The 23235-nt window shown below is 45.0% G+C and overlaps 3 protein-coding genes across 4 annotated transcripts in view; 2 read left to right on the top strand and 1 right to left on the bottom strand.

Annotated features, from left to right (window-relative positions):
- The window catches only part of Zdhhc5 (zinc finger DHHC-type palmitoyltransferase 5), a 29342-nt gene extending 25631 nt beyond the window's left edge, over positions 1 to 3711 (top strand). For both annotated transcript variants that reach the window (XM_040745716.1, XM_005065092.4), the window contains exons 10-12: positions 434 to 546; positions 1149 to 2008; positions 2427 to 3711. In XM_040745716.1, the coding sequence (XP_040601650.1) occupies positions 434 to 546; positions 1149 to 2008; positions 2427 to 2592 (1139 nt within the window). In that variant the 3' untranslated portion in view covers positions 2593 to 3711. The remainder of the gene's footprint in view (positions 1 to 433; positions 547 to 1148; positions 2009 to 2426) is intronic.
- Positions 3712 to 4241: 530 nt separating this feature from the next.
- Med19 (mediator complex subunit 19) lies at positions 4242 to 14751 on the bottom strand. Its single transcript, XM_005065095.4, has 5 exons — positions 14440 to 14751; positions 7102 to 7358; positions 6875 to 6971; positions 6499 to 6593; positions 4242 to 5449 (listed from the first exon to the last, which is right to left on the bottom strand). The coding sequence occupies exons 1-5, from the start codon at positions 14654 to 14656 to the stop codon at positions 5381 to 5383; spliced, it is 735 nt and encodes a 244-aa protein (XP_005065152.1). The 5' UTR covers positions 14657 to 14751; the 3' UTR covers positions 4242 to 5380.
- On the top strand, positions 14676 to 22149 carry Tmx2 (thioredoxin related transmembrane protein 2). Its single transcript, XM_005065096.4, has 9 exons — positions 14676 to 14791; positions 14927 to 15230; positions 17298 to 17358; positions 17597 to 17710; positions 18280 to 18356; positions 19733 to 19839; positions 20220 to 20285; positions 20385 to 20514; positions 21004 to 22149. The coding sequence occupies exons 2-9, from the start codon at positions 15042 to 15044 to the stop codon at positions 21148 to 21150; spliced, it is 891 nt and encodes a 296-aa protein (XP_005065153.1). The 5' UTR covers positions 14676 to 14791; positions 14927 to 15041; the 3' UTR covers positions 21151 to 22149.
- Positions 22150 to 23235: the final 1086 nt, after the last annotated feature.

Below are 23235 nucleotides of genomic sequence, written 5' to 3'. Positions count from 1 at the left end.
GAGTTCAAGGACAGCTAGGGCTACACAGAGAAATCCTGTCATGAAAAATAAAACAAAAGAAAGAAACAATATAGCCGAGACTGTTGAACTCACAGAGGTTTGCCCATCTCTGTTAAGTGCTGGGCTTAAAGGTGTGCACTTCACTCCTGGCCTTACTATTTTTTATTGTATGTGTTAGTGTTTGGCCTGCATGTTTGTTTCTGCTCACCACTTGTGTTCCGGTTTCAACCTTCTGAATAGCTGACTGTAGGCCTGTATCTAAAGACCAGACCCAGCTGAATCTTTAGACTTACAGCAAAATCTTGTTCCCTAGACTTTATACTTTTATTGGGCATACCTGATTTTACCATGTCCTTTCCCTGTACTTTCAGTAACCCCATGACAGTTGAAAGAATTAATTTGTAAAGTAGTGCTCCCTGGGTTTCCCCCACAGATAGCAGTCTCTTGGGCAAGGACAGCCCCCCTACTCCTACCATGTACAAATATCGACCAGGTTACAGCAGCAGCAGTACATCAGCCGCCATGCCTCATTCGTCCAGTGCCAAGGTACTCTATATTCTAAGAAGTGGGGTCATAACCCATGCCAGATCTTGAGGAAAGGAGGGGGGACATAAAAACCAAGGGCATTTTACTGATTACTGGTTTTAATGGAATTGAATTTCCTTTATGTGTTTTTCACCAAAAAAGAAACAATGATGAATTCTAGATAAAAACACTAATTAATACAAATCTGATTTTAGAAACCACTTCTGCCAAGTTGGTCTCTGTAAGCCTCATTTCCAGCATCTTTTTTTTTTTAAAGATTTATTTATTACATATACACTGTTCTGCCTACATGCCAGAAGAGGGCACCAGATTGAATTGTAGATGGTTGTGAGCCACCATGTGGTTGCTGGGAATTGAACTCAGGACTCCTTGGAAGAGCAGTCAGTGCTCTTAACATCTGAGCCATCTCTCCAGCCCTCATTTCCAGCATCTTAAAATGAGGTATTTTTTCCAAGTTACCGCTTTGTGTTAAAGGCTGACCATATGTTGTCCAAGTTTGAAATGTACCACTGGCATGTAATTCTGTTCTTCAGTGTCTCTTTGGGCTCTGGTATCTGGCAGCTGTCAAAAGGAGTGCTAAAACTGTTTTACTTTTTCCACAGCTGAGTCGTGGAGATAGCTTGAAGGAACCAACCTCAATTGCAGATAGTAGCCGCCATCCCAGCTACCGCTCGGAGCCCAGCTTGGAGCCAGAGAGCTTCCGGTCTCCCACTTTTGGAAAAAGCTTTCACTTTGATCCGTTGTCCAGTGGCTCACGATCCTCCAGCCTCAAGTCAGCCCAGGGCACCGGCTTTGAGTTGGGCCAGTTGCAGTCCATTCGTTCAGAGGGTACCACCTCCACCTCCTACAAGAGCCTGGCCAATCAGACACGCAATGGAAGTCTGTCTTATGACAGCCTACTCACTCCTTCAGACAGCCCTGATTTTGAGTCAGTACAGGCAGGGCCTGAGCCAGACCCACCTTTAGGCTACACCTCTCCCTTCCTGTCAGCCCGACTGGCCCAGCAACGGGAAGCTGAGAGGCACCCACGTTTGGTGCCAACTGGCCCACCACATCGAGAGCCCTCACCAGTCCGCTACGACAATCTGTCTCGCCACATTGTGGCCTCCCTCCAGGAACGAGAGAAGCTGCTACGACAGTCACCTCCACTTGCAGGCCGTGAGGAAGAACCAGGCTTGGGAGACTCAGGCATTCAGTCAACACCAGGCTCAGGCCATGCCCCTCGTACTAGTTCCTCTTCAGACGATTCAAAGAGATCACCCTTGAGCAAGACTCCACTGGGACGCCCAGCTGTCCCCCGTTTTGGCAAACCAGATGGGCTAAGGGGCCGGGGACTAGGGTCCCCTGAACCAGGCCCAACTGCCTCCTACCTGGGCCGATCAATGTCTTATAGCAGCCAAAAAGTCCCATCTGGTGTCTCTGAGACAGAGGAAGTGGCATTGCAGCCATTACTGACACCCAAGTAAGTATTTTTCTTTTCCTCTTTCCTTCAATGTAATTAGCAGAAGGTACCAAGTCTTTGGCTACACATGATTCTAGGTATAGGTAGACATTGGGGATCTTGAGAACTCTTTCATATTTGATTGCCTTTATGGACAAATCCTCTTAAGAGATTGAAGATTGATAATATGCCCTTAATACTATCTTCCTGGAAGTTTTATTTGACAAAGATTTAAGTATATGAGAGCTGAGGTTAGGAATAAATTGGGGAGAAAGAATCAGTTTTATTTTAAGCATGCCAGTAAAGTAACAGGGACTGGATTGTTAGGTAAGGAAATATGTGTAAAAGCTCCCCCACCCCATATTAGACCCTGTTTGTGTGTGCTTATGTTGTGTGCATTGTGCATCTTTTCCTGATGTCTGTTTTCTTTTTCCCCCAGAGATGAAGTACAGCTCAAGACCACCTACAGCAAATCCAATGGGCAGCCCAAGAGTATAGGCTCAGCTTCCCCTGGCCCAGGGCAGCCACCTCTCAGTAGTCCCACAAGGGGAGGAGTCAAGAAGGTGTCAGGGGTGGGTGGTACCACTTATGAGATTTCTGTGTGAATCTTGGCACCTCCCCTCCCCCACACCTCTGCACCTACACCAAAGGGCCTCAGGTGGCCACCTTCTTTCCCTCAAGGGGCTCCCTTACTTTGCATGGACATTTTTAAACCACCGATTCCAAGAGGATGAGGCTTGTTTTACAAAATGCCATGGGGTTGAGGAGAGTTGGGGCCCTGAGACAGGGGTGGCAACCCCTCCCCCCTTTGATCTTTTATGACCTTCCCTTCTTTGATCCCTGGACCAGACTCAGTGGACATTTGTGCAATTGCTCGCCCTGGAGGGAACCAGATCATTTTTAAACCAGAAATAATTTTTTTTATTATTGTTACGGATTCTATTTTTTTCCTCTTCTCCGTTACCAGGTGTGTGTGTACATATATATATATATTATAAATATCAAAGAAATTATATATCTATCCTGGGATGGGAAAACAAGGGAGGAATATACAGATATATATAAGGAGGGGGATTTTATTCTTCCCTTTCCTTAGACCAGCAGGAAAAGAGACATTAAAGTCTTCCTTTTCCCCATGGTTCCCTCTCTTTTGTCCCAGTCATCAACTAAGGAAATAGCACCCTCTGCTGGTGCTAAGTGATTAGGAAAGAAACCTCGGTAAGTCTAGGGTTCTTGGTCGGATAAAGGAACTTGCAGAGTTTTCTAGGCTCATTGACATCTTTTTCCCAGGAAAGGGGGTCACAGTTCCATGATGGTGATGGGAGATCAGGAAAAGAGCTTGACCTACTTTACAAAACATCAGGCAACATCCCTCCCCCCATTCTTGGGAGGTAGGGATGTGGTGGGCTTAGTGGGCCTCTTTAATGCTTCCCTATTACAGTTAAAATGATCTTAAAAATCCAAGGCCAGAGGAGAAGAATCCAAAAAGCAATATTTTTCATCATATGCCAAAAATGGGATAGAGAGAAGGAGTGGCCTAGGCCCCTCCAATTGTCCCCTGGGGTTTACCCCTTAGCCCACCTCAATATGGTGCTGGGTAGAGGGGGTAGCTGGATTCTAACCTTTAAACAGGGAAGACCCCAGCCTCTATACAGAGACCCTTTAATTTTTTATTCTGATTAGCCATTTTAAACCAACAAGGAATAAAATAAATCCTGATCTAACCAGCTCCCCCTGACTTGTGTTTTATCTGGTTAAGGCAAGATGAATGGTCTTATGGGAAGTCCAGAGGAAAGCCTCATTCTCTGGTCTGCTTTCATTCTGGCTATCACCTGCTGGGTGAGAGAAACCTAACTTTTCATAACAAAAACTTCAATCTTAGAGAACTGGTGTCATTCCTTAATTTCCTTTTTTTTTTTTTTCTCTCGAGACAGGGTTTTCTCTGTATTACTTTGGAGGTTGTCCTGGAACTCGCTCTGTAGACCAGACTGGCCTCGAACAAGATCAAGAGATCTGCCTCCATAGTGCTGGGAATAAAGATGTGCGCCACCACCGCCCAGCCTTTAATTTCCTCTTTAGAAAGTAAAATAGGGTGCTGGAGAGATGACTTAACAGTTAAAAGCACTGGCTGCTGTTCCAGAGGACCCAGGTTCAATTCCTAGTACCCACATAGCAGTTCTCAACTGTCTCCAACTCCAAGGTCTGACACTCTCACACAGACATACATGCAGGCAAAACACCAATGCACATAAAGTAAAGTAACTATTTTTTAAAAGTGAAATCAAAAGCCAAGCATGGGGTGGAGACTAGTGGGTCTCTTGAGCTTATATTCCTCATTGGCTGCCTGCCAGGTTCACATGGTGAGACGCTGCTCCAAAAAACAAACCCAAAACTTTGTTTTTCCCAACCAAATCCATTTTTTAAACTAAAGAATAAGGGACGTGTTCTATTTCTTGCCAGAGATTCATTTAAAAAACACAGGGAAAAAAAAGAGAAGGGAAAAGATAAACTTGTATAGCATACACGAGGCTTGGGGTCAGTCCCCAGAAAAAAGGGTGGGAGCATAATGAGACAAACACCAGTTTTGTTTTTTTTTCCTCCTGCTAAAATATACTGGTAATGGTGGTTTTGTTTTTTAATAGTCCCTCTTATTTTTTAACAAAGGCATAAACCTTAATTTGGTTAGCTTTCCTGGCGGGCTGAAGATCATCCAGGCACTTGGCTGTGAACATTATCGGCAAAATATTAGCAAACGTACTTTTTGTTTTTGTTTTTTTGAGACAGGGTTTCTCTGTGGCTTTGGAGGCTGTTCTGGAACTCACTCTGTAGACCAGGCTGGTCTTGAATTCACAGAGATCCACCTGCCTCTGCCTCCCGAGTGCTAGGATTAAAGGCGTGGGCCACCAATGCCCAGCTGTAAAGTTGCTTTTTGACTATGTTCTCTGCTCTAACTTTGATTTCCTGGCCTAAGGAAATGATGTGATGGCAAGATCTAAAATCTTAGCAGTGCCTTGTCTTAAACTGCCTCATACATAATGACATTTGCCTCTTAAAAAGGTAGCCATACTAGCCAGTCTGTTAAAGACACCTTTTTTTTTGTTGTTAAAAAAAAAAAAAAAGACCCTAACAATGAAGTCCTGAAATTACACAAAAGGGGAGGGACAAACAAACAAACAAAAAACAGCTTATTGTGAAAAGGGATGTCTATGAAAAAGCCAACTGGACTAAACCATAAAAAAGCACAACCCTTCTCTAAAAGTATTAGTCACAAGCACAGCAGGGGCTGGTCTCTGTCTAGCTGTTGGATACCCCAAGGCAATGCCTGGAAGACAGTTTTTGTCAGCAGGTTCAATGTAACAGGAAAGCCATCCTTGGCAGAGTTCAGTAGTCCTGTTAGCGAAGGCTGCTGCTGCTGCTGGCCTGGGAGCTTCCCATACCTGGGTGGTCTGGACTATGTCGGTTCTGGAGGAGACAAAAGGAATAAGAACATTTAGAAACTGAAAGATGACCTTGTTAGACATGGTACATGCCTTTAATCCCAGCACTCTGGAGAGAGGCAGAGGCAAATAGATCTTCTGAGGTAGAAGCCAGCCTAGTCTATACAGTGAATTCTAGGCCAGCCAAAGCTGTATCTCAAGACCTTGTCTCAAAACTTCAAAAAAAGTAATATAGGATGAGCCTGCTAACATAGACTTGTGACCTCAGTTGCTTTGGAGGCAGAGTTAGGAGGGTTGCAAATTCAAGGCCTGCCTGGGCAGCTCAGTCAAACCGTCTCAAAAATTGTCAATAAACAAGCAAAAGGAGACTGAATATGGCTCAATGGTAAGGCACTACCTCAAAGGGAAAAAGTCAAAGAACTAGCCTTGGCCAGCGTTGTAAAAGAAAAATGTTTGCCCTGGGTTTTCTTTTTTTCAAGATTTATTTATCACGCATACAGTGTTCTGCCTACATGCCAGAAGAGAGCACCAGATTAAATTGTAGATGGTTGTGAGCCACCATGTGGTTGCTGGGAATTGAACTCAGGACCTCTGGAAGAGCAGTCAGTGCTCTTAACCTCTGAGCCATCTCTCCAGCCCCCTGCCCTGGGTTTTCAATCTTGGGTCCAACTTGAAGGCAAAGGGTTCTATTTAAGAAGGGTGAGATGGGGGCTGGAGAGACGGCTCTGGTTCTCAGCAAGTACTGTCTTGTAGAAAACCCCAGTTGAGTTCCCAGCACCACCACAGAGTGTTAGTGACTCAGCTCCAGGGCTGAAGTCCTCCCTCTTCTAGTCGATATGGGCACTGCACTAGTGTAGGGAAACAAATATACACGTAAATTAAAACAAAAACCCTCTACCTTCTTTTTGTTTTTGTTTTGTTTTGTTTTTCGAGACAGGGTTTCTCTGTATTGTTTTGGAGACTGTCCTGAACTAGCTCTGTAGACCAGGCTGGCCTCGAACTCACAGAGATCCGCCTGCCTCTGCCTCCCAAGTGCTGGGATTAAAGGCGTGCGCCACCAACGCCCGGCTTTACCTTCTTCTTTTTCTTCTCTTTCTTCTTCCTTTTCCGTTCAGGATCCTCTTCTTTTTTCTTTTTCTTCTTTTTGTGATCTGAATCAGATGGCGTTTCTGTGGAAGACATTAAGTTTGATGTTGAGCTTAAGATCTACTGCTATGAACTCTTAAGGCTGCAGGAAAACCTAACACCAGGGGGACTGCTTATTTTTTCTGTGTGTCCAGAAAGGATATAGAGGTGCTGGCAGAGCAGCTGTGCCAAGTCACTGCTTGTCCAAGACGTGTCAATACATGAATTTCTTCTCGGAGAAATCTGGGAGTCCAGAGGAACTAAGCTTAACTGAAGGCCATGCAGACTTGGGCCAGGTCTTGGTAGTCTGAACAAAAGTGCTTACCTGGGGGAACAGGATCCTGGGTACGGCTCTGTTTATGTTTGTGCTTATTCTTCTTCTTGGGAGGCTGAATATGCATCAGACGACACTGCTCTGGCAACTGAGGGTACCAAAGGAAGGTTCAGGTGAGCAGAGAGAGCAACTCCCCGCTCCCAGTCTTGGAGACAAAACTACCTCCATGCCTCTGAGGCCTCCCCACTTGTTTTCTTCCTCCCCAAGAAGGGACTTACCGGGCCAGTATGGAGGCGGAAACCAGACAGCATGGTCCCTGTGATTGGATTAAAAGAGCTACTGAGAATAGGAGGCTTCTCAATGAGGGAGCGGAGGCTGCTGTTGTCATGGGAGCCAGGGAGATCAATCATCCCTGGCAGGTCAGGCAGGAAGTTACTTAGCTTCTCCTTCACTTTCTTTCCACAGAACTTATTATAGGCCTGTTCCAGGTTGTAGTGTGTGATTAAATTGGTGCTGCCTGTCAGCTCTGTGCTGCCTAGAAAACAACAATAATGAAGTTATTCCAAAAGCAGATGATAATTTTTTGTCACTAACCCAGAAGGAATTGAAGGAAAAAACAATTTTTGGGTTTTCTTTATCTGTATGTTTATTTGCCTACATATACACATGTGTACGGTGTGTGTGTGGTGCCTGCAGACATCAGAAGAGGGGGTTAAATCCCCTAGAACTGGAGTTACAGATGGTTGTGAGCTGCCCTAGGAACTGAACCTGGGTCAAAGGTAGACCATACTTCTGTTATCTCCTAACTCTCCAGCCCCATGAAGTTATTCTATTAAAAAAACAAAACTGCAGGGTGGTGGTGGCGCACGCCTTTAATCCTAGCACTCAGGAAGCAGAGGCAGGCGGATCTCAGTGAGTTGGAAGCCCGCCTGGTCTACCGAGCAAGTTCCAGGACAGGCTCCAAAGCAATACAGAGAAACCCTGTCTTGGAAAAGTTACCACAGTAACTCTTGTAATTGTGAGAAAGCACTTAATTGGAAGCTTGCTTACAGTTTCAGAGGCTTAATTCATTGTCACCATGTTGGGTAGCACACTGGCAGCATAGTGCTGGAGGGGTTGAAAGCTACCTACTGATCCACAGGCAGAAAGACAGCCTAGACCTGACATGGGCCTTTGAAACCTCAAAGCCCACACTTCCTCCAACAAGGCCACAACCTCCTAATCCTTCTATTTAAGGAGTTCCACTCTCGGGTGACAATAAACATTCAAATAAATGAGCCCATGGGTGCTATTCTTATTCAAACCACAATAATAGGATTCTAGCACTCAAAAAGTTTCAGATTTTGGAGCATTCCAGAATTCACATTTTTGTATTTGGGATTTGTAACTAGTAAAATCCACGCAAATATTCTGAAAAGCTGCAAAATTTGAAAAGTTTTAGATAACAGACACTAACTCTGAGATAATAGACAGGTTGTGGTGGTGTATACCTGTAATGCCAGCACTCAGAAGGCTGAGGCAGGACAGTTGCATTCAAGGCCAGCTTGGACTATATAGTGAGATCCTGCCTCAAACACCCCCAACTCAGTAACACATAATAAACACAAAATACTATACTATGGGCTAGAGGAATGGAAATGGAATGAAGCAAAGTAGGGCAGATAGAGACTGAAAACAACAAAACAAAACCAGACTAACGAGAATAACTTACATGACGCTGAATCATGTATTATTCCACTTTGTACAAAATGTCTCAGAAACATTTCTGCCTGGATCAGGATGAGTGCCACCATGCTTAGCATTCTTGTTTGTTTGTTTTCAATAGGAAGAAAGACTAGTCACCATAGGAAAACAGTAGATTTTTGTGGTTATGACTACCTTGTGACCAACATGTTTACTCTTTATGATACCAAGGACTACCCAGAAAGAACTACTCAATATGAGCAACTAGGTGTCCTCTCTGCCGTTGTTTCCTTTTATCTAGGTAATGGGATGATAGCTTTGCATTTCATTATTTTTAAAAAATTTATTTTATGTGTATTGGCATCTCCTGGAACAGGAGTTACAGACAGTTGTAAGCTGCAATGTGGATACTGAGAACTGAACCCCATCCTCTGGAAGAGCAGCCAGTGCTCTTAACCACTGGTCTCTCTCGCCAGCCTTGCATTTAACGTACAAGACTCTACCAATATATTTAGTGGCTGGCTTTTTTTTTTTTAAAGAATAGAAATATGCTAAAATGAGGACCAAATAGAATATTTAACTTACAACCTCACTGATAATTATGACAAAATACAGATAAAGTGGCTTGTTTATGATCATTTACTTGAGAAAGTTCGGATTCTGAACTGTGAGTCCTTGAGGATCGAGATGGTACTTTATTTACATGACGAGTCAGTGCCCAGGTTATACACTAAATGTTTCTGAAATAAATAAGCATCTTTCTTCTGGTCTAGGTCTTATTCCACCTTTTCCATCTTTTCATTGTCCAATGACTCAGAAGAGTGGTGTGCAACAGCTGGATCCTTAGCATTACAATGCCTCCTAACTGGCACTGCCTTCTGCTTGCCAGGGCTTCTTCCAGATGGTTATGTATAAGGCTCAGTTGAGAGGTACTTGGTGCTTTTCACAATTTATAGAAAAGGAGTTCAAACTGATCAAAGTGGCATATAGCAGTAATCCCAGCACTGAGGAGGCGGAGGCAGGAAGATCATGAGCTCATGTTCATCCTTGGCTACATGAATTGGAGGCCACCCTGGGTGACATGAGACTGCATCAAAGGAGGAAAAATTAAGGAAGTAAGTATCAGGGGGCTGGTTAGACGGCCCAGCAGATGACCCAGGTTCCATCCCCAGGACCCACAGGGCAGCTTACAGCCATTTGTATGTAACTCCTGTTCCAGGGAATCTGATGCCCTCCTCTCTGCACACACATGGTCACAAATACACATGCAGGAAAACATTCATACATATAAAATAAATGCTAGGGGCTGGAGAGATGGCTCTGAGGTTAAAACCACCAGCAGTTTTTCCAGAAGTCTTGAGTTCAATTCCCGGCAACCACATGGTGGCTCACAACCATCTATAATGAGATTCTGGAATGCAGGAATATTTCAGAGCACAGTATATATAATAAGTAAATAAATCTTTAAATAAATAAAATAAACACCAAAAAATACAGAAATACGAAGTTGGGCAGTGGTGATCTATGCCTTTAATCCCAGTACTTGGGAGGCAGAGGCAAGTGGATCTTTGTGAGCTTGAGGCTAGCCTGGTCTACACAGCAAGTGCCAGGACAGCTTCCAAAAGCTACATAGAGAAACCTTGTCTTGAAAAACAAAACAAAACAAACCCAGAAATAGGAGGTTAACTTCTATTTAAACTGCTAGTTCACTGATAATTATTTATAAAACCCCTTCAGAAGCCATGACTTCTGAAAACGAATCTTGAAATGTCAATACCATGTAAACTCATTTCTTTCCCTTTCTTGAAATTCTAAATCCTGTTCACATCACTATAGCCTCTTTATTCCAATTGGAACTCACATTCTGTAATTATAGAAAACAATACTTCTTAGTTAAAACAAGATAAGAAAACAGTAGTAGTGTGCTTGTGTAGCAATGTGGAAGGCCTTGGATGTGATTCTAGGTACTGGGTGTTTGGGGAGAGGCAAAGAAACTGCTACTTAAATCCCCATGATAAAAGCCACTCAAGTCACTCGGTGGTGGCTCATGCTTTTAATTGTAATTTTAGCACTTGGGAGGCTGAAAATAAGTTCCAGGACAGGGGAGGCAGAGGCAGGCGGATCTCTGTGAGTTCGAGGCCAGCCTGGTCTACAGAGTGAGTTCCAGGACAGCCTCCAAAACAATACAGAGAAACCCTGTCTCGAAAAACAAAACAAAAAAAAACAAACAAAACAAAAAAAAACAAACAAACAAAAAAAAAAGTTCCAGGACAGCCAGGGCTACACAGAGAAACCCTGTCTTGAAAAACGAACAACAAAAAATCATGGTACTTGAGCCTAATACTTTGTTTGTTTTTCCAGACAGGGTTTCTCTGTGTAGCCTTGGATGTCCTGAAACTCACTCTGTACACCAGGCTGGCCTCAAACACTCAGAAATCGCCTGCCTCTGCCTCCCAAGTCTAATTTTTTTAAATTATTATATTTTTAGATTTACTTTACTTTGTATGTATGCGTGCTTTCCCTGAATGTATGTCTGTTGGCCATATGCATGCATGCATGATGCCTACAGAAGTGGTGAGCTCCTGAGTGGGTGCTGTGAATCGTGCCCTAGTCCTCTGCAAGAACAAGTGCTCTTAACCGCCGAGTCAACTCTCCACCCCTGAGCCTAATGTGTTTTAAAAAATGATTTTTAAAAATGTTTTTGAGATGGGGCTGGAGAGATGGCTCAGTGGTTAAGAGCACTGACTGTTCTTCCAGAGGTCCTGAGCAACCACATGGTGGCTCACAACCACCTTGAATGAGATATAGTACCCTCTGCTGGCCTGCAGGCAGAAGGCTATATACACAATAACTTTAAAAAAAATGTTTTTGAGACAGTCTCTCTCTTTCTAGTGTTGGATGACTTGTAACTCCCTATGTAGACCTAGTTGGCTTTCAACTCAGAGAGACCCTCCTGTCTCTGCCTCCCAAGAGCTGGGATTAAAGGTGTGAACTCAGCCTGAAAGATTTATTTTTACCTCATTTGTCTGTATATGTGTTTGTGATATGTGAATGCCTTCTACATATTATTTGAGTGCTTGTGGAGGTAGAGGGTGTTGGGTTCCCTGAAGCTGGAGTTATGGGTAATTGTGAGACTCCCATTGTAGGTTCTGGGTACCAAGTTGGGGTCCTCTGGAAGAACCAATTGCTCTTAACCTTGTAACTCTGGAGCCGTCTCTCCAGCTTCCCTGGCCATTTTTGAGATAGGTCTCATGTAGCCAAGACTGGCCTTGAACTTTTGATGCTGCCAAGGATACTTGGACTCCTGATCTTCCTGCCTACACTTCCCAAGAGCTGAGATTACATGTACCACCATGTCTGATTATCAAGTATGGGGGACTGAATACAGGACTTCATGCTTACTAAGCATGTACTCTACCAACTGAGTTACACCCCCAGCTTTCATATATATATATATATTTGTTTTTTGTTTTTTTGAGACAGGGTTTCTCTGTATTGTTTTGGAGGCTGTCCTGGAACTCACTTGGTAGACCAGGCTGGTCTCGAACTCATAGTGATCCGCCTGTCTCTGCCTCCCGAGTGCTGGGATTAAAGGCGTGCCCTATTCATATTTTTATGCCAACTTTGCTTTGGAGCCCAATCAACCACTATTGTACTACTCTTCCATGCAAAAATTTTCTTTTCTTTTTTTCCTTCCTTCCTCCTCCTCCTCTCCGCCTCTTCTTTTTTAAGGCTTTTTGAGACAAGGTCTCTCTGTGTAACAGCCCTAGCTGTCCTGGAACTCACTCTGTAGACCAAGTTGGCCTCAAACCCACAATCTGTCTGTCTCTGCCTTCCAAGTACTGGGATTAGAGGAATACACCACCTCTGCCCAGCTGACAGCCTATTCTTGTTGTCGTTTTGGCTAACAACACATTCTGAAAACCATCAGTTCTTAACATTTTCCCTAAGATGTTTGAAGCAAGACTACAAAGTAATAAGATTGACACCAACAAAAAAAAAACAAAAACAGAAGCACAGCCAGGCATTGGTGGCACACGCTTTTAATACCAGCACTCAGGCAGAGGCAGGTGGATCTCTGTGAGTTTGAGGCCAGCCTGGTCTACAGATGGAGTTCCAGAACAGGCTCCAAAGCCACAGAGAAATGTGTCTCAAAAAACAAAAACAAAAACAAAAAAAAAAAAAAAGAAAGAAAAAAAAAAACAAAAGCAAAAAAAAAAAAACCAAACCAATTACAACCCTTAAACCATGTATTTTGAATCTCAGATAAAAATAAGCTACCTAAAGGCCAGGCTTAGTAATCTCCACTTCTCACACCATTCCTCCCTCCATTCCTATATACCCAGCATTTGCCTAGAACAGAAATCAGCATGTGCAACTGATTCACACAAACAGTACAATTAGAACATGTAATGCAAAAGATAAAGAGAGCTGGGCACGGTGGCACACACCTGGAGGCAGAGCCAGGTGGATCTCCGAGTTCAAGATCAGTCAGGTCTACAGTGAATTCCAGGAAAGCCAGAGCTACATAGTGAGACCCTGTCTCAAAATCAAAACAACTAAAATAAAACTGTTGGAAGACACCTATCACTAAAGCAATTTCTTTCTTTTCTTTTCTTTTCTTTTTTTTGAGACAGGGTTTCTCTGTATTGTTTTGGAGGCTGTCCTGGAACTCGCTCTGTAGACCAGACTGGTGAACTCACAGAGATCCGCCCTGCCTCTGCCTCCAGAGTGCTGAGATTAAAGGCATGTGCCACCAACACCCAGCTTGCAATTTCTTAATTTCTTTATGCTTGTTTCTCAATTATAAAATACAGACAATACCCATCTTAAAGGGCTACAATAAGTATTACATATTGTTACACACCGATGTGAAATTCAAATTATTTTCCAAATAGCTACTGGAATGAACTGAGGACCTTTTTTGAAGCAGGATCTCATGTCACCTAGGCTGGGCTTGCACTCCAGATCTTCCTGCCTTCAACTCCTGAGTGCTGGTGTGTAGTACCACAAATTCCTAAGACTTAAAATGTCCAGAACACCTCTTGATTTTGAGGCCTTCAAACTTTTTCTTTCCACAACTTCCAACTCTCAGACTATCCTACCCTCTGTACAACACCCCCCCCCCAGATCTTCTCTCTTTTTGTATTTCTTTATTTCTGTAGGCTCTGCCTCTAACATGTATCCTGTATCCATTCACTTCTCCACAGCTAAGATTTGGTCCAAACCATTAAACACCCTATATTGCCTTAAAGGCCTTTGCCTATCTCCCATCACTACTGGATTTGTTTTACTCGAGTCCAATCTGTCTTTTGCCCCTTAGATATGCCAAGCTTTCCCCCCAGTCTCCTGATCGATCAAGTCTCTGGTATCTGAAAGTATCTCTTTTCTGTTCACGGATAGCTTTGTTTACTCTTGAAAACTACCTACTCAGAGAGAATCTGTGAAAACACCGCCTCATGGCAGTCAAGAGTCCTACCACTGAGCCACGCGTCTCCAATTTCCAAACAACTGTATGAATGAAAGGATTGGTTCAATTTTAATATTTTCTTTGAACATGTTAACCTCCGAGTCCCTGACGAGGGTGGCAACTGACTATATACCCGACAGACTTTAAAGTCTTAGCGTCTCCACAAATGTTAAATCAGGTCTCCCGAGTTCCAAACAATGGCTCACGTTTTTATAGAGTCACAAACGGCGGTCCGAGAACCCGATCAGAACTTCTCGCCAGAAGTAGTCCCAGATAGTCACACCCACCCCAAATCCATCCCATGAAACCAAGCTATCTCTTAGGGTTACGAATCGCCCAAGAGCTTCTGACTCTTGAGCTGCCCCCTGGCCTCGCGTCGCCCGTTACTTCGCACCTCGCACAGCAGGCTGAGAGCCACACCTAATCTAGTATCTGATTGGCTGCCTCTGGCCCCACTCCTCACCCGGCAATTCCCGCATAAGGTAGAAGGGGCCGCTTCCAGCAGTCGATTTGTCTGCGCCCGCGGTGGCCGAGGTCGCAGTCGGGGGTGGGGCCGTGCCTGGACCACCTCCCGGAGGAGGCGGAGGGGGCGGGGGCGGCTTTCCAGGCCCGAAACCCAGGGCGCTCGGGGGTGGTTGGGGGTCAGCTTGAGCTCCAAACAGCGCCGTGAAATTCTCCATAGCACTCTCGGCTCCAGCATTACCCGGGATCTGGCGTTAGTGACTTTCATTGGACAGTACTTTCACAGGGTACCACCCTCGTCCTCCAAGAGTTTCCCGTCATTGGATGCATTAGACCCCGCCTACCACCTTCCGGTAATTACTTCCGTCGCCCTAAGCGACAGTTCGGGAAGTAGTTCGCCGCCTTGCAGCCAATAAAATGACTCAGGTAGAAAAGCGACAACTCTGTGGACCAATAGACTGTCTAACTCATTTTCTCATCTATCGTAGCCCCCAATAAGACATCTACATCCGGGTCCGTAGGCGTTGCATCTGATAGTTTGGCCCAGTAGAAGCCTCGCTGGTCGGGGGCCGAACGGAGCCTGCCAGAGACCAGGCCGGGAAGATGGCTGTTCTCGCGCCTCTGATTGCTCTGGTGTACTCGGTGCCGCGGCTTTCGCGATGGCTGGCTCGACCTTACTGCCTTCTGTCTGCCCTGCTCTCCGCTGCTTTTCTCCTTGTGAGGAAGCTGCCGCCGATTTGCAACGGTCTCCCCACGCAGCGCGAAGATGGCAACCCTTGTGACTTTGACTGGGTGAGCGCCCCCTGCCTCAGCTCTCGACCTTGAGCATCCCTGCCTCTGCAGGTGCATCTGGAAGTATGGGGGGAGATTTCGGGACGCAACCGTCTAACAGACTGAATGGAGATCCTAGACCGTTACTAGTCTTAACCTCCTTGTTTAAGATGGAGAAGCAGATTCCAGGGTTTCCTTCACACATGAACAGTCTTCTACGGTGATGCCAAACTTCCTGGAGCGCCGGTGAGGAAGGCCGGCAAGCCAGTAGTAGAAATACCACTCTTAAGCATTTATCTATTTATTTGACAGATAGATCGCAGTGTAGTTATTATTTATTTATTTGGCAAATTGATCTCGGTGTTGTTAGGCGGCTTTCCCAAGGTCACACAGCATTCAGAAAAGGCTATCTAATCTTGTTCAACTCTGATTGGTCGGCCGACTTAGGTCGCTAACTCAACAAAATGACTTAGGTGGAAAAGCAACCACACGACTACCCTGGCCACCGTAATTGCACATACTGTCATCCTCGGGGGGGGGGGATAGAAAAACAGATTACAAAAACACGAGGAGCGCTCGGGGAGCCTCTCATCGTTTGAGAAGCAATAATTTCAGAACAATTAACATTTGCTGTGAAGGTTGTGGACATAGAGCTAGTATTCCTCCCCTATTTAAATATTTATGTTAAAACAGCAATGATCCTGGGTCTAGAGTGATGGCTCAGTGGATAAGACCACTAGCTGTTCTTCCAGAGGTCCTGAGTTCAAGTTCCAGCAACCACATGATGGCTCACAACCATCTGTAGTGAGATCTGGTGCCCTCTTCTGGCCCGCAGGGATACATGTAGACGGAACACAAATTGCAATGACCCAGACTTAAGGACTGAAGGTATTACTGTAACCTTGGGTATGCCTCATTTCTTTCCTCAGACATTTCTGGGACTCTCAAACAAGATTACTTACTTTGTTTACATTAAAGATACTATACTTTCGCAGGATTTGTATTGTGCCTCTTTAATCCCAGCACTCTGGAGACAGAGGCAGGTGGATCTCTGTGAGTTTGATGTAAGCCCTCCTGGTCTATATAACACATTACAGGTCAGTCAAGACTACATAGTGAGATCCTATCTCAGAAGGACACCACACCAGATACCCTACTTTCTCCATTCCTGTGCTCTAGAGTTGTACCTTATAAATTGTAAACTGGGTGATGGTGGTGCAAATATTTTAATCCCAGCACTTGGGAGGCAGAGGCAGGTGGATCTCTGAGTTCGAGGCCAGACTGATCTACACATTGAGTTCCAGGACAACCAGGGATACATAGTGAAACCCTGTCTCAAAAAAACAAGAAAAAGCCAGGTGGTGGTGGTGCACGCATGCCTTTAATCCCAGCACTTGGGAGGCAGAAACAGGTGAATCTCTGTGAGTTCAAGGCCAGCCTGGTCTACAAGAGCTAGTTCCAGGACAGGCTCCAAAGCCACAGAGAAACACTGTCTTGAAACCCCCCACCACCAAAACAAACTAAATAAATAAAAAATAAAGACAAAACTATATAGTAAGATCCTTCCTCAAAACCAAATGACAGAAAAGAACCCAGCACTTGAGAGGCTGAGGTGGGAGGAGCATGGTGAGTTTGAAACCTGCCTGGACTACACAGTGAGACGGAGGAAAGAACTGGAAGTTAGCCCATAACCTCCACATGTGTGCTGTGCCACTTGCATGGGGGTACACACACAAAGTGAGTAAATGTTATTAAAAAAGAAAGCCAGTGGGACATGGTGATGTGCCATTGTAGTCCTCTAGAGGCTGGGGCAGGAGAAATGCCTGGGCAAGAGAGTGAGGGGAGGTGTCCAGGAGAGAAGGGGAGGAAGGGAGGAAAGAGAAAGAAGAGAAAAGCTAACGGTCAGGGATTTGCCGAAAGATACCATTCAGTTGCCAGGAGGAGACTCTCACCCTGGCTCTTTTGACTTGTTGATCTCACTGCACCTAGCCAGCTCCAGCTCTTTCTCTATTACAACCCACGCTGGGTCTCTTGTTTTGCCCTCTACCCCACCAGCTTCATTCATTGCCGTCTCTGATTGTCTTCCAGAGAGAAGTGGAGATCCTGATGTTCCTCAGTGCCATTGTGATGATGAAGAACCGCAGATCCAGTAAGCTCACCTGCTTTGTTTGCTCTGGCTGGGCTAGGCCTCACGCCCCGAGAAGCTCCTTTTTCGAGTTATTGGAGGAGCATGCTTAATGAACTAGTTCCACATTTCAGGCCAGGGGCTGGTTTGACCTTGGACTTCTGCACCCCCTCCCTCCTGTTCCCATTTCCAAGTACCCCAGGAAGAGGGCAAAGAGTGGGAACTTTCAGCCCAGCCTGACTGTGGTATCTCTGTGTTCCAGTCACCGTGGAGCAACATGTAGGCAACATCTTCATGTTTAGTAAAGTGGCCAATGCGATTCTTTTCTTCCGCCTGGATATTCGAATGGGTCTACTGTACCTCACACTCTGCATAGGTAAAGAAATGGCTTTTATTACATTACAGTTCTATAATTAATAATTTGGAATAGTAAAGTTTTTTGATAAAGGCTTGATTTTTTAAGGACCAGATTCCAATCTTTATCTTATACCTAATGACTTGTGTTTGCAGCTCTAATTTATTTATTCTTATTTTTATGTGAATTGGTGTTTTGCCTGCATGTATGTGTGTGTGAGGGTGTCAGGTCTTGGAGTTATAGATAGTTGTTAGCTGTTATATGGGTGGCGAGAACCGAGCTCTGGTCCTCTGGAAGAATAGTCACACTCTTAACCGCTAAGCCATCTCTCCAGCCCATATTTGTAGCTCTTAATTATATGTAGTTGGTAGGTATTTACTTAGACAGTATTTTAAGAGGAATATGTGCTGGTGATCCCTGTACACATGTGCATTCTTTGATGTCTGAAATTCCTGAGTGGATTTGCAAGTAAAGACGCTATATGTTATCTCTGACGTCTTTTCTCTGTGTCTAGTGTTCCTGATGACCTGCAAGCCCCCCCTATACATGGGTCCTATATGTTATCTCTGACGTCTTTTCTCTGTGTCTAGTGTTCCTGATGACCTGCAAGCCCCCCCTATACATGGGTCCTGAGTACATCAAGTACTTCAGTGATAAAACCATTGAAGTGAGTGCTCTGCTTTCTGTTTCTTGGGCCCTGCTTTGTGGTTTTGTGCTCTTCATTCATAAAGATGGTGCCTCAGGAGGGAAGTTGGCAGCTGGGGTTGGTAGTGCATACTTGTTACCCTGGTATTTGAGAGACTGGGATAGGATTGCTACAAGAATTTCCTTTTTTTCTTTCCAGTTGTTTGCTTGTTGGTTTTGTTTTTCAAGACAAGATTTCTCTGTGTAGTCTTGATAATCTTGAAACTGCCTCCATAGACCAGACTGGCCTAGAAAGAAGAGATCCACTTGCCTCTGCCTCTTAGGAGTTGCTATTAAAGGTGTATGCCACCATCACCTAGTGGACTGATGTATATGTGAGGCCAGTGTGGGCTACGTAGTGAGTTCCAGGGTAGCCCCAGCTACATAGTGAGATTCCGTCTCAGAAGAAAGACTGGTAGGCTGATGAGATGGCTCATCGGGGGTTTGCCACATGAGTCCTGCCGCCCTGAACTTGATAGAAGCACAGACTTGTCCTCTGACTTCCATATGTGCACCATGGCGTATACACAATAATAATAAACTTACAAAAAAAAATTAGTGGGTAAAATGAAGGTCCTTGGTGCCAACCCTCAGTCTTTAGTCTGACTTAAGTGGGCTGTGGCACATGTGCCTGTACCCACACAATAACTGCAATTAAAAACTTTAGGTTGGCCAGGCGGTGGTGGCGCACACCTTTAATCCCAGCACTCGGGAGGCAGAAGCAGGCAGATCTCTGTGAGTTTGAGGCCAGTGTGGTATACAGAGTGAGTTCCAGGACAGGCTCCAAAGCTACACAGAGAAACTCTGTCTTAAAAAAACTTAAAAAGAAAAAAAAAAGAAAAAGTTAATTAAAAATTGGTCACCAGGTGGTGGTAGTGGTGGTACACACCTTTAATCCCAGCACTCTGGAGGCAGAAGCAGGGGTATCTCTGTGAGTTCGAGGTCAGCCTGGTCTACAGGCTAGTTCCAGGATAGGGCAGTTTCCCAGAGAAACCCTGTCTCAGAAAAGAAAAACAGTTGATCATTTTGCTTATGGTAGAGCATTTTGCCTCCCATGCAAGAGGCACTGGATTTAATCTTTGGTACCAACCAACAAACCCGAATAGGCTGTCAGGGCACTGGTTCATTGTGGGGAAGGAAGCCCAGGATAAGGAGTTAATCACAGGTCTTGCCAGGCAGCGGTGGCATGCGCCTTTAGTGCCAGCACTTGGGAGGCAGAGGCAGGTGGATCTCTGTGAGTTCGAGACCAGTCTGGCCAGTCAGGACAGGCTCCAAAGCCACAGAGAAACCCTGTCTGGAAAAACGGAAAAAAAAGAAGGAGTTAATTTCAGCCTAATCTCTCTCCCCTTTGTGCGGTAGGAAGAACTGGAGCGGGACAAGAGGGTCACTTGGATTGTGGAGTTCTTTGCCAACTGGTCTAATGATTGTCAGTCATTTGCTCCCATCTATGCTGACCTGTCCCTCAAGTAAGTATTCGGAGGGGGGTGGGGACGGACTACGGGACGGGACTGGAGAGATGGCTTATGGGTTAAGAGCACTGGCTGCTCTTCCAGAGGTCCTGGGTTCAATTCCCAGCACCCACATGGCAGCTCACAACTGTCTGTAACTCTAAGATCTGACAACCTCACAGAGACACAACATGCAGCAAAACACCAATGCACATAAAATAAAAAATAAATATAAAAAAATTCTAAAGGTAAATATGTAAAATGCTGTGACTTCCTTCCTTTGGCCTAACTTGCATATCCAAAGTCGTTTCTCCCTTTCTTGCTTATGTATCTATATTTCCAGTTCCCTTGATCTATCCCTATATTTTGCAGTGTGTTAAATAATATTGTTTTTGCAGGTACAACTGTACAGGGCTGAATTTCGGGAAAGTAGATGTTGGACGCTATACTGATGTTGGCACACGGTATGTGGATGTTGGGCAGAGGGTCTGAGCTGAGAATTCATTAGAGTGGTGTAAGCGATGGGTACAGATCATGTACAAAGTCCTCTCTGGGCCCTCTAGGTACAAAGTGAGCACGTCACCCCTCACCAAACAACTCCCTACCCTGATCCTGTTCCAAGGTGGCAAGGAGGTAATTCGACGGCCACAGATTGACAAGAAAGGACGAGCTGTCTCTTGGACCTTTTCTGAGGTACATGAAAAGAATGGACAATGATTTGGGAAAGGATATACAACAGTGAATGGGCTTTATTCTTAATCTGGGTTTAATTCTGAATTCTGCCACTTGCCCACTGTTTTTGAGGGTGTGGACTAGTTGCTAGATGTCACCTAGTAAGTCACTCAGCAGATTTACTATATGCTTGCTGCTAATACTGAGGAAAACCATAAATAAGATTGGGTCAGTGAGGTGCCTGTAATTTGTAGGCAATTAGGTTTCTTTTCAGTAAATTGGAGGCAGTAGCACCTGGCTCATAGGATTGCTTTACAGTTGCATGTAGGTACAATTCTTGGCACAAAAACTGGCCTCTAATGAATACTTAACTACCAATGAAAAGTTAGGTTGGGGCAGATTCTGCCTGATTCCTCTGGTTTCTAGACTGTGCTTAGTTAAATACTTCCTGCTGCCAAGCTCTGAACTTTACCTTCCCACCTGGTTCCTGATGTGTTCCTCTCTGCATAGGAGAATGTGATTCGAGAATTCAATTTGAATGAGCTGTACCAACGAGCAAAGAAGCTGTCAAAGGGTGGAGACAATGTGTCGGAAGAGAAGCCTGTGGCCTCTGCTCCGGCTGCTGTGCCAGATGGGGAAAACAAGAAGGACAAATAGGATCCCGCATTGTTCTTGCTTCTTCTGTCAATTTCTGGCACTTCTGAGGCCCAATTCCAGCTGTAACCACAATCCCTGCCTGAGGCTGTGGCCGTTTGTTTTCTCCTATTTGGCTGTGCCTGGGTTGGGGCAGGGTGCCTGCTTCTGATTTCTGAAGAAGTGCGCGCCCAGGGAACCGTGAAGCATTCATTCCATGGAAGGGCTTTTCTGCCCTGGCCAAGGGTTTCTCCCAGGGAGTGAGCTCATGAATAGAGGTAGAAATGGTATCCCTCCAAGGTTGGGTCAGCCTGTAAACTGCTATTCAATGCTTGGATACCACCAGTCTGTGGTTTCTTTATGCCTCCTAGTGAGCCTGCAAAACACAGACTAAACTAAACTCTAATATTAGATGTCAGAGAATAAAGCACTACACATTTTTCCTTAAGGACCCTTTCTTCCTTAGGCCTTTCTGGCGTGATCTGTGGCATTCATTAAGGTAGTTAAGCTTAAGGGACTGGAGAAATGGCTCAGTGGTTAAGAGCACTGGCTATTGTCCCAGAGGACCCTCTGGATTCCTAACAGCCCCACGGGGGGGCTGAACCTGTCTGCAACTCTGGTCCCAAGCAGTCCAGCCTCATCTGGCCTTGGCTGGCACCGTATGCATGTGGTGCACACACATACATGAAGACAAAACACCCAAAGGGGTGGGTATGATGTAATTTAATCCTCAAGTGTCACTGATCCAATGAAAAGCCTTCAACCAGAATTTTCATCCTGGGAAACAAACGCTAGAAACTGGGAAGGGCAATTTCAACTTGAGAGGTTCTTTTGTGTGGCATGGTGGACTGGAAGAAGAATTTTCATCCTGGGAAACAAACGCTGGAAACTGGGAAGGGCAATTTCAACTTGAGAGGTTCTTTTGTGTGGCATGGTGGGCTGGAATAAGAAAGCCCCAGGCTGGGCCGCTGTTTCCTCCTGTTGGCCACGCAGCTTTCCCTAATAAAGGGATTGTTATTTTGATTGCCTTGGTGTTTCTCCTTTATTAGAAAGTGAGCAGCTGCGAGTTCAAGACCAGCCTGAACTACCAATCGAGTTCCAGGACACCCTCCAAAGCCACAGAGAAGCCCTGTCTCGAAAAACCAAAAAACCAAAAAAAAAAAAAAAAAAAAGAAAGCAGCTGCAAAGAAACTGCCCCGTTTTTTTTTTTGGTTGTTGTTGTTACTTGTTTTTGTTTTGGATATTCAACTCAGAATTTTTTTTATAAACCAAACACCTCTAGACCCTAATCTTTATTTTTTTTTAAGCTTGCAGGTGAGGGTCTTGATCTGTTGGAGAGAGTAACCATTAAATCACCATTCTCTTGATTCACCTAATTATAACTGGGCTGGGGTTCAAAGTCCATTTAACTTCAAAGACCTTACTTTTTTGTTTCACCACGTGAGGACGTGGATCTCCAAGTTCTGTACGACTTAGCCCGTTTCTGTAGTCTGTACAAATGGCACAGAAATGCGGTGTAAGCTTCACTTGGAATTGGTATATAGATCCCAGTGTAGGAGGTACAGAAAGCCCCTAGCCGAAAAGGACACAGAGAGGGGGAGAGGTGTGTGTGTGTGTGTGTGTGTGTGTGTGTGTGTGTGTGTGTGTGTGTGTGTGGTGGGGGTTGAGGTCCTCTAGGTACAGGGTGGTTTGGTGTGTGTGTGTGTGTTGAGGTCCTCTAGGTAGGGGTGTGTGTGTGTGTGTGTGTGTGTGTGTGTGTGTGTGTGTGTGTGTGTGTGTGTGTGTGGTGGGGGTTGAGGTCCTCTAGGTACAGGGTGGTTTGGTGTGTGTGTGTGTGTTGAGGTCCTCTAGGTAGGGGTGTGTGTGTGTGTGTGTGTGTGTGTGTGTGTGTGTGTGTGTGTGTGTGTGTGTGTGTGGTGGGGGTTGAGGTCCTCTAGGTACAGGGTGGTTTGGTGTGTGTGTGTGTGTTGAGGTCCTCTAGGTAGGGGTGTGTGTGTGTGTGTGTGTGTGTGTGTGTGTGTGTGTGTGTGTGTGTGTGTGTGTGTGTGTGTGTGTGTGTGTGTGTGTGTGTGTGTGTGTGTGTGTGTGTGTGTGTGTGTGTTGAGGTCC

Source organism: Mesocricetus auratus, unplaced genomic scaffold, assembly GCF_017639785.1.
Source record: "Mesocricetus auratus isolate SY011 unplaced genomic scaffold, BCM_Maur_2.0 Super-Scaffold_100004, whole genome shotgun sequence".
In the NCBI taxonomy this organism is placed as follows: domain Eukaryota; kingdom Metazoa; phylum Chordata; class Mammalia; order Rodentia; family Cricetidae; genus Mesocricetus; species Mesocricetus auratus.
Note: the sequence above shows the minus strand (reverse complement) of the source record. Positions and strands in the feature narration are given on the sequence as shown.